Source organism: Canis lupus, chromosome 38 (genome assembly GCF_048164855.1).
Source record: "Canis lupus baileyi chromosome 38, mCanLup2.hap1, whole genome shotgun sequence".
Classification (NCBI taxonomy): Eukaryota; Metazoa; Chordata; class Mammalia; order Carnivora; family Canidae; genus Canis; species Canis lupus.
Window position 1 is genome coordinate 11,281,126 of NC_132875.1, and position 10,499 is coordinate 11,291,624.

Sequence of the window (10,499 nt, forward strand, 5' to 3'; positions counted from 1 at the left end):
AACAGAGAGCCATATTATAACTCGTAGTTTTAATAACCACTAATAATAATATTATTATTATTATTATTAATAGCCCTGCCCCCCAGCTAGCTGGTAAAGAGGGAAAAGAGGATGGAAGAAAGAGCGAGCGCATACCACAAACGCGTTCTGAATACAGGGGAGGGACTGAAGCGGGGTGCACTAGCTGTTATGTAGGAAGCAGCATGTGTCACCTCCCCTTCCATTGGCTGTTTATCCAACATCAATACAACACTTTAGGAGCCAAATTACTAAACAAGCTGCCAATTAGGCTTGCAGTCAGCTGGACAGATTAGCAGCTAAGAGAGGCCGATACAAGATTTTCATCTCTTGAGCCAATTACGCCAGTGAATTACCATCCACAATACTCCCTGGAAGATTTTAGGGGAAAGGACTGAGTCACCTGTCACAGAAAGGAGAGATCCCACATCAAGGGGGCTGGGCATGGGGAGCATGCGGGCGGGCGAGCAGGCTAGGTATTGCTAAAATTGCCGGAGCAGGAGGAGAGCCTTCCAGGAAAGGACTGAAAAGATTTAGCACTGCCAGGAGCAAAAGGAAAGGAAATTATGGTTGTAGGAGGCTGTGTGGAGACTGAGTTGTTCCCCTCCTAAGTCTTAATCTCATAAAAAGGATGAGAGACCAACAGTAGATCTCACTCCGGAATCACTGTCCATGAAAAATGAACTGTTAGCTTGTCTTTAAGGTTGCATAGAAAAGCTTTTTTTATCATTATTATTATTCTTTCAGGAATCCATGGTTACATGTGGAAAGATTTAACATGTGAGAAGTTAGATGTTCTCCCATTTTTATTGTTTTACTTCAAAGTACAAGATAATGCTTTATCTCATTTTATTTTCATTAAGAAGAGAGATGAAAGCAGCACCTAAAAAAGAGAGTGGGTTCTTTTCTACCCAGATTAAGAACAACAAGGATGGGAGGATTACAGTGGCCAATCTTGGGACCCCCGTGCTGGAAATTATCAACATTTTTACATGGTGATACTCATTCACCATTTGCTGTTCACTTTAGGACTGAGAAGTGACCACAATTTAGCAATTTTTGAAGGGGTGTATTCAGGTGGCCTCATGTTTTTTTCTTAAATATTAAACAAATCTTACACCTGAACTTTAGCAAGCTCTTAAATCCAAAATATGATAAAATATGATTAAAGAGATGTGTAGCCCAGAGCACCATTAGACCTCTGATGTGATTTGACCTTACAGATGGAATTAAACTAATTTGTGGCAATTACTTAAAAATCAGGGATATGGGATAGAATTGCTAGTGCACTGTTCAACCTGACATACCTGACCAGTGGCTGTTCAGAAAACACTAGATATCCTGGAGGTCTGTTTTGGAAATGCATCTTTTGCCCTGGTCTAGCAGTAAATAATGTTAGTTATGAATTTTTTTATACCTATCATTGCCATTCAAGCCTTTTACAACTGAAAGTTTTTTCCAGTACACATTAAGATACTTGTTTCAGTGAGCTAAGACCCCATTTGACAAGTCCCAGACTGCCTCATTATGTGGTCACCTGGTTCTCATCTATTCCCAGTTACTAATTCAGCAAATGGCAATGGTGCATTTCATTCTCAGTCCTACAATGTACTGAAGACTGAGGCTCTCACAATGTCCAATACACGGCTTTGAAAATCAGCTGATGATAGCAAACGAATGTCCATTATTAAAACTTATTTCTAGCACTTTGCACTTTCTTTCTTCTACAAGTCAGAATCATGGGAAGCAGTCTACTTGCTCTCCCCCAGAATGCCAGATACAAAGCACCACATAAAATAAACTTGTTGGAAGAAAAACTTAGGAGAATATGATTTTCTTAACTTGAGAGAATCTTCATCTATGTCTGTACTAATATGGTTTGGGGGCTTGTTGTGTTTTTTTGTCATTTTTTTAATTTCAGGATTTGTAGGGGAAAACGCTCAGCCAATCCTAGAAAACAACATTGGAAACCGAATGCTCCAGAATATGGGCTGGACACCTGGGTCAGGCCTTGGACGAGGTGGCAAGGGGATCGCTGAGCCAATTCAAGCTCTGCAGAGGCCAAAAGGATTAGGTCTCGGATTCCCTCTTCCAAAAAGCACCCCTGCGACTGCCACTCCCAATTCAGGAAAATCCACCTAAGAAGAAAAGCAAAGAAGAAACGGTTCATCATTTTTATTCACGATATATATTCCATTGTTTTAAAATTTCAACATAGCTTCTGTTTTTGAAGCAAAAATCTACATTGCCTCCAACTTATCACTCTAGCGTCATAACTGCATACAGTCCTGCCACAGTGATAGAAATGGGGTTCCTTTGCAATTCCTGGTGCTAAAGTGAAAACCTTTACCTTTTAAATTTTGCAGCAATTTTCAGCTATTTCTAGGTATAAAGAAGAGCTCATTTCTCCTATTTATTTTGATCTCATAGGTCAATCATTTCTAGCTCGATTCATTCGTGTGTGTGTGTGTGTGTGTGTGTGTGTGCACGTGTGCAATGCCCAAGCAAATGTGAGCACACCCACAGGTTTCTCAAATGGGATAGGCCAGAAAGGATGGTGTTTCCAATCATCCCAAGAACTTGAGAGACTTGTCATCACATCAGTGAAGTCCTAATCAAGTCTTTGTTTGAAAGGCTTGCCAATTTCACATTCCTCAAATTTGGCCTTTTTGTGAGGATTCTATAATGGGGTGGTACCAATGAATCTATCCTTGGACAATGTAGTATAAAGTTCACAGTGGAAAAATAGCAATTAATGTTTCCCTCTGACGTTTTGACCAAAATAAACCTCATCAATGTTATCACCAGAGTGCCCACAACATGACTTCAATGCAGATTTTACAAATTTTACCTCATCTAGAACATAAAATAATGATTGAAAGAAAAATGTATTTTTTAAATTCACCATGACTGAACTGTAAATTCTGTTGATCTAGACTGACTTCTACCTCTCTCTTCCCAAAGGTTGATATTTTTTTTTAAGATCAGTGCAAAGGTGGTAAGCTAATTTTCAATTTTAACCATTGGGGTAGCCTATTAGGATTACCAGATCAATTAATTTGAAAATTTAAATGGCTCTCCCAAGAATTCAGAATTCTGGCAATGATCCAGCCCATTTACAAGGTGAACAAGAGAATGAATGGTAATGATTTGCCCTTTCTAACATCTAAGTAGTTACTTTAAAATCAAGCAAAACAAGTCATTTTTATTATGTGCCTCCTATTGTTATTTTTGAATCATCTGCTTCATAATGCCAGAGATTCTAAATTGCTCTTAGCTTGGAAGATGTTGATCTTCATTATTAAGGACTGATAATATATTTATAATGGCTTTTATTGGTTGAGTAAAGGTCAAAATAACGCATGAGAATCACCTTTCTAATGGAGTTTTTTAACTTATTTTATAAGAGCATTTTTAGGTTCTCAGAAAAATTAAGAAGGTATAGAGATTTCTCACATACCCTCTGCCCCCACACATGTATTATCAGCATCCCCCACCAGAGTGGGACATTGGTTACAATTGACAAGACTACATTGACACATCCTAATCATCCAAAGTACACAGCTTACACTATAATTCACTCTGGTCTTGTACATTCTATAGGTTTGGATAAATGTAAGATGACATGGATCTGCCATTATATTATCACACAGAGCAGTTGCACTGCCCTGAAAATCCTCGATGCTCCATTCTAGTAGGTTTTAGAAAATTTTGCACATCCCCAAGAGTTTTTTAAAGTGGGGAGAGGAAGTTTGTGCAGATAGTATAGACCTTTCCTAGGTGGTCCCCTAGCAGCCAGCTGGGGAGAAAGGGTCATCCTGCCATTTGAGAGCCTCTATGTTTGCGAATTGTACATGTTCCTTTTAAGAATTACCTTCTTTCCTAGGGATATTGTGGTAAGAGGACAGGTTAGTTAAGGGATTATAGACTACCAAGTGAATAGCTCTTTTGAGGCATTCTTATTAAATAGAATAACCCTGTTGTATCTTTTATGTTTGTCTCTTTGAAATCAGCTGTTTAAAAAATTTTTTTTTAATTTTGTTGTTAAATACTCATTCTAACTATGTAATGGGTAAAACCTGGAGGAGATCATCTATATACCAGGTAAAAAAATTATTTATGATAGTGTATAGTGCTCTAGGGTCTATTCAAAGTATTTTTTTTTAATTCATTGCCCGAAAATCTTCTAAAACCCTAGAATTTTGAAAAGCAGAATTTGGAGCCACTGATAACACACAGTTACATTATTATGAGACTAGTCCCAAACTCCTGAAGACTTGGCTGTTCTTTTTCATTTTGCGATGTTCTAACCCTCATAGGAAGAGCAGAACATATACCCACTGGCATGGGGAAACTCCTTCATTAAATATCACAGTCTTTATGAGCATGGTGTATCGTTTCCCCTTTGGAAAGGCGGTAGTCACCTGAAGCAGCCCCTCTGAGATGCTCACTTAGCTTGGGTGTTGTTCTCGAACACTCCCTCCAAATTAGTTCATTTTCAGCAAGCAGAAGAAAGGTCTAATTCTTGATGTCTAGAGTCCCTCTATGCAGCTCTCAGAGGACTTAAGATATTTTCTATGTTACAGAAGTATTTAACTATACCAAATATATGAATCAATTCTCAAAGTAGAGAAGTGACAACATCTTCCCCCCCCACCCATCCCACACACACAAACATACGTCAGAAGCATGTACATCCCTTCCCCATTCAGTCCTCAAGAAAAATCAGTGCAGACCTGATGTTCTGTTTGTACCCAAACGTAACTGGAGAAATAATTAAAATATTCCATTTTTAATGTAAATCAAATCTCTTTTTAAGATATTAAGCCCACTAATATGTGTTTCACATATAGTTAATTTTTACCTGTTACTATGCACACAGAACCCAAAGCATCCAAAGGAATTCATGATTTAGAATGCACATTCAGGTCTCCTTAGAAGGTGGTAAGATTTTTCTCTGCTCATATGTGACGCCACTTGTCTATGCTACAGTATCTAAAGCCCAAAGTCAAATGAATCAGTCATGCCAAAAGCTTTAGAGAATACATAGGTCTCTTCCTTTATAAATTATCCAACCTTAGCTGTACCCCAGAGAGGCTGAACATGACTACCTTAGCAGTTCCACTTTTTTTTTCTTTGTATACATATTATACTTGATACTGATGAGACCGTGTGATCGGGTCATTTCCTTCCCGCCTTCCCTCCTTCTCTCCATCCTTCCCCCAAATATAATTTTTAAGGCTAGTTTCCCCTCAAATTTGTTTGCTTTCATTTTTCAGTTACAAGGTACCCCTTTAAAAACAGCATAACTAACTAAAATTTACCAATTAATTAGTCTCAATATTTAAATACATAGATTTATAACTCATTCTGTGGTTATCAAACAGAGGTTAAGACAGTCGGGTTAAAGATATGCATAATGTATACTTAGAGGTGTGTTTAGAGGGCACATATGTATGCAATAAACAGACATGATTGCAAAATATTGCATTTTATTAATGTTTATTTTAACATTGTGAATTGATATTCTTGTAATTAATTGAACTGACAGTTGCTTCTCTTCACATTTCATTTTGCGCTAATATTTCATGAAAGAGAAAACCATTTCTTCCTGTATTTTGTCTTTCTAAAAACAAAAAGTGATCTAAATTAAATTAGTATTGTAAAATGAAGTTGGTTAGCAAAGAGTATTTTGGATTTTTTTTTAGGTGTTTTTTTTTTCCTTTTGGTAGAAAGCTATATTAATAGTACAATGAAGAATGAGAAAATAAAACAATGTTTAAAAATGTTATTTATAAGCAGTCATTGTCTTTGTGCGTTAAATGTTTACCTCTCGACCTTAAGGTAATAAAAGATAGAGTTGAAAGTACTTTTAAAAAATTTAATTACTACCCTTTGACAATTAAGATCTAACAATTAAATTCATTGTTTAATTTCTAAGCCCTGGAAAATTTCCGTATTTACAAAAAAATTTAGAGAAAAAAATTGGCAAACATATTTGATGAAAAACATATTTATATTGGACTGATGAAAAACATATTTATTCCCAGCTGACTGTGACCTGTTCTACTACATTTTCGTCATGTGTTTATTATCTCCGAAGTTGGGCAAAACTGACTGATTCAAGGCCCTCCTACTCAAACGTTGTCTGATTCTCAGGAATTCTTCCTTCTCAAAGAGAATCAAGTACACATTCCTCTCTCTGGCCACTCGAAATGTCACTGAGAATCCTATACATTCCAGTCACTCCATTTCCCCCTGGAACATTGTACCTTCCACAAACGTGCTTGGATATTTTAAATACTCTGTGATACTAAAGTGTTGAGTTTTGTTTGCTTATAAGAAGCATCTCACTATGTTGATAAAATTTTATCTTCTCTCCTGAAAGACTAGAGTTGTTAGAGTGAGTAGCTTTTTTTTTTTTTTTTTTTTTATCCAGTAGGTATTAAATACTCATTTATTTAACAGGCTTGCAGTAATATATACTCAACTGACAAGTGGACCATGAAGGCTCCTTCTGCTGGGTTCCTACTAAGCAAAGACTCATTACTTTACACACCTGACATTTTAAGTAGATCCAGATTTGTCTCTAGTGAGCCAGTGCCATTAACTGCCAGGAGTATGATCTACTATTGCCACTTTTAGTTTTATCTGTACATTAGAGTTGTCTTCTGTCTTTGAATTGTCAGACAGTTTAAATCATTCCCGGATTCACAGACCTCACTCCTTTTTCGTTATCAGAACGTCCTGTGTTTACCCCTTAATCTTTCAAGGAAGAAGTTGGGAAAAAGTTGAAAGCAATTTTTGTGCTTGTTAAGTTTCTTGGGTTGGTTTGTTTGTTTTGTTTTGTTTTGTTTTGTTTTTTGTGGTTTGTGTTTTCAAAATAAATCACTAGAATTTTGAATGTGTGTGTGATACTTGATTTTTCAGGTATAAGATGGTAGAGATAAGACCATTATGATAGTCTTATCCCAAATAAAAAGACAGCCCCCCAACAACTATTTTCTCCCTATTTTTCATCTTTTTTATTAAATTTCTAAGAAATGTTTATTCTTCCTGGAGGCAGCATTCTTTAGTAGAGGCAGAGAAGGTGAGAATCAGTCTGCTAACTCAACATGTACTTAAAATATGCCTCCTACAATAGCGATTTCTTACATCCCTTATTGAAGTGGCTTCTTCAAATGCTAGAATTTCATAATTATGGTAAGCAAATGAGTTTGGGGTGAGGATGGGAATTGGGTCTGTCAGATGGCTGTGTGGCGAATCTGTCATTCTCAAGTTCTCTGTGGATGGCTGTAATTCATTATGGAAACAATAGGTCATCTACGGTGCATGCACCAAGTATGAAACTCACAAATAATTTTTTACGTGGCTGTGATGCACTTGGAAGCACACATTCAGGGTGTGAGATCTGAAGTGCTGCAAAACCACAGTATTTCGAGTACAACAGCTATAGTGTCCAGGCTCTCCGCAGTCAGTATAACAGGGTCCATAATTTGTAAGGCTTGGTTCTTGATCCTCGCACAACTTTCCATGCCTCTCCTGTTATGGCACCACTTCAGATTCCTTCCCACGCATCTGAGGCTACTGCACGTGTTTTAATCTTGCAGGACAGCCTTCCAAAATGAGGGAACAATCGCCATGCACACAGGAAACCAGCGTGCTTTGACTCCCATGCCATTGTATTTCTCCATCAGGTCCCTTAACAACTCAGCTAGAAACAAGCAGCAGATTTTTCCCCCCACTCAGTGAGTAATTGTCTGCGCTGCAGTGACAGATGTGCAATATAGCAGCTTCTTCAGGAAAAAATTAACAGTTTGTCCAGCATGTCAGCTCGCTCTTTTTAGTGCTTGGGAGGTCTTGGCCCCATTATGGATGATTTAGAAATTGAGGCAAGCAAAGACCAGCTGCCTGTGCTGAAAGCCTTCGCCAGTCTCCCTCATCTGCATTCCAAGACTCGCTCACATCCAGAAATTGGTGGAGCCCCTCTGGCCACAAGATGAGTATGGGCTGACAATGCCTTGATTTGTTGAGAGAGAGAATAAATGGGTTTTTCAGAAGATGAGGAAATATCACCATTACTGGCCAATTTGCAGCATTTTATCTGTTCTTCAAACATGTCACTTTTGTTATTGTTGCATGGTAATTACATAGTGAAACGGAAAGAAAACAAATTCTGGTTACGTATTCAGATGGATTGCAAAATCATATAATCCTGATAAATGCCCATTTATGATACACACGGATGAAAGGTTCATTTTAATTTTGAAGGGCTGGCTCAGCCATAAATGGGATATAGGATTAAATCCCAGAGAATCTTATTACATAAAAGCAAATAGTCTTTCCCTTTACTTCTTCAGATCCAGGAAATTTCAAGGAGGGACCGTAAAGCATTCCCGCAAACACGATTTTCCGGAGACAATACAAAAAAAATGAATTCAGGATTGCATTCTGGAAAGAAAGAGAACTTTCAGCGAAACCAGGGAGTTCTCTCATCGCGAGGATCATCAGGCAGTCAGTCCTGAAGGCTACTCAGAGATGCAAGTTGGGCCTCCGCTGAAATATTTCTAGCTCAGAGGAATGGCCTTGCATTTTGAAGCTCCGGTTCCTGCTCACTTCTGCAATCTTGCCAAACATTTGGAAGCTAGAAATCAAATGCTTTCCTTATGTCCCTTTTCTAAGAGTATTTCTCCCCCCATTCCCAGGACCCACTGTTGTAAATAAGCGTTGCTGGTGGAAGTCCAGCTGAACATGTAGATAATGCAAAGCAAGGAAATGTCAAGGAACAAGGGGACCAGCACCTTTAAGTAGTGGGTAAAATTGTGAGTCTTTGCTTAGTGGGAACCCAGCAGAAATAGAGTTCATGGTCCACTTGTCAGATGAGTAGATACTACAATAAACCTGTTAAATGAGTATCTAATACCCATTGGCTCCAAGTATGCTGTGACAGGGAAAGAAGAGGCACACCAGCTCTGAACCACCTTGGCCTGAGGGGAACATAAAATACCCTAGTACCACGTCTGGCACGCAGAAGGTGCTTTAAATTTGGTATATTTTTCTGTTTCTGATGAAGGGATAAATTGACTTTTTTTTTTTTTTTTATGTACTCTTCTGGCTGGGGAGGGAAGGTTGGAGAGAAGTGTTAACACATTTTGACTTCACAGCAATTCCTCAATAAAGACGATGATACCCAACAGTCCTCCTAATTTCATAGCCATTGATGAACATGCCCTTAATAATAAACGTTTGCCATGACTCCAAGTATTAGGTTTTTAAAAATCCATTCAGGGTACTTGGGTGTCTCACTCAATTAAATAACAGACTCTTGATTTGGGCTCCAGTCATGATCTGAGGGTCATGAGATCGAGCCCCGCATAGGGCTCCTTGCTGGGTGTGGAGTCTGTTTGAGATTCCCTCCCTGCCCTTCCCCCACCCTGCTTTCTCCCTCTCTCTCAAAAAATAATAAAATAAAATAAAATAAAATAAAATAAAATAAAATAAAATAAAATAAAAATCCATTAGACTAAAACCTATAAATGATAAAAATACAGAATTCAATCACCTGCACTCAATCATTTCTTACTAGCTGACTGAAAATCATTCAGGGACTGCTGACCATGCCTACCAAGGCCTCTGGAATCTACCATGGCTCTCATTTATGGTACTCGTCCTACAGACCTGGGAGGCACAGAACCCATGCTCAGGACTCTAAGAAGAGCTAATGCTTTGACAAGTTCCTCAGATAGGTTGCTTGCTTAAGATATTTAGTTGAAATTCTGTCTTTTCACAGAATCTTTTTGGGAATGCATTCTAGAACAGGGCCTACTACACTAGGCCGTCCCTGAGAATCACCAGGGAGCACTTCAAACATTGAGGTTGGCCAATGGCACTCTCCAAAAGGCATCTGAGTCTGGGTGTGCAGTTGAGAAAGACTGTCCTGGAAGAACCAGAGTAGGTCATCCCCAAACCTTTGCTACATCAAAGCCCGTCTCCCACAATGGACCCTACTGGGTCATCTGCCCCACCTCTCACTTTCTGAGAACTCTCCTCAACACCACCACCCTCCCATCCTTTCCCAAAGGCAATGCCAAGGAATTGAAAATTTGGAGATTTAATTCCGCCCTTGGTGTGAAAGATCTCTTGAATGGAGAAGCAATGAACAGGGAAGCAGAGGGAGGCAATGTGTTCATGAGGTAAAGCAAGGAACAGAGGAGCAGAGGATGAATGAAGATGAAAACAAAAGCACCAGGTCTCTCCCACAGCCCTTGAGCCTGTTAGATGTCCTCTTCAGAAAAGACTGGAAGTCCGTTACAGGGAGGGTGGGGAAAACAACACTTTTCTACAGGAGAATATGACATGCTTTCCACAGGACTGGCCTCTTACATTCTTGGGCAATATACTTACTTTCTGGGCCTAGACATCTTATTAGCAAACAGATAAGTCAGAGGGTGAATCGTTCACATTACACAAAGATTTTTCAT

General features: G+C 38.7%; 1 protein-coding gene across 4 annotated transcripts in view; it reads left to right on the top strand.

Moving 5' to 3' along the window:
- GPATCH2 (G-patch domain containing 2) overlaps nucleotides 1–8,422 on the top strand; it is a 170,207-nt gene extending 161,785 nt beyond the window's left edge. For 2 of the 4 annotated variants that reach the window (XM_072814584.1, XM_072814586.1), the window contains one exon: nucleotides 1,940–5,809. In XM_072814584.1, the coding sequence (XP_072670685.1) occupies nucleotides 1,940–2,160 (221 nt within the window). In that variant the 3' untranslated portion in view covers nucleotides 2,161–5,809. Of the gene's footprint in view, nucleotides 1–1,939; nucleotides 5,810–8,378 lie in introns of those variants that run through there. The other 2 variants (XR_012025850.1, XM_072814585.1) reach the window with 2 other exon arrangements.
- Nucleotides 8,423–10,499: the final 2,077 nt, after the last annotated feature.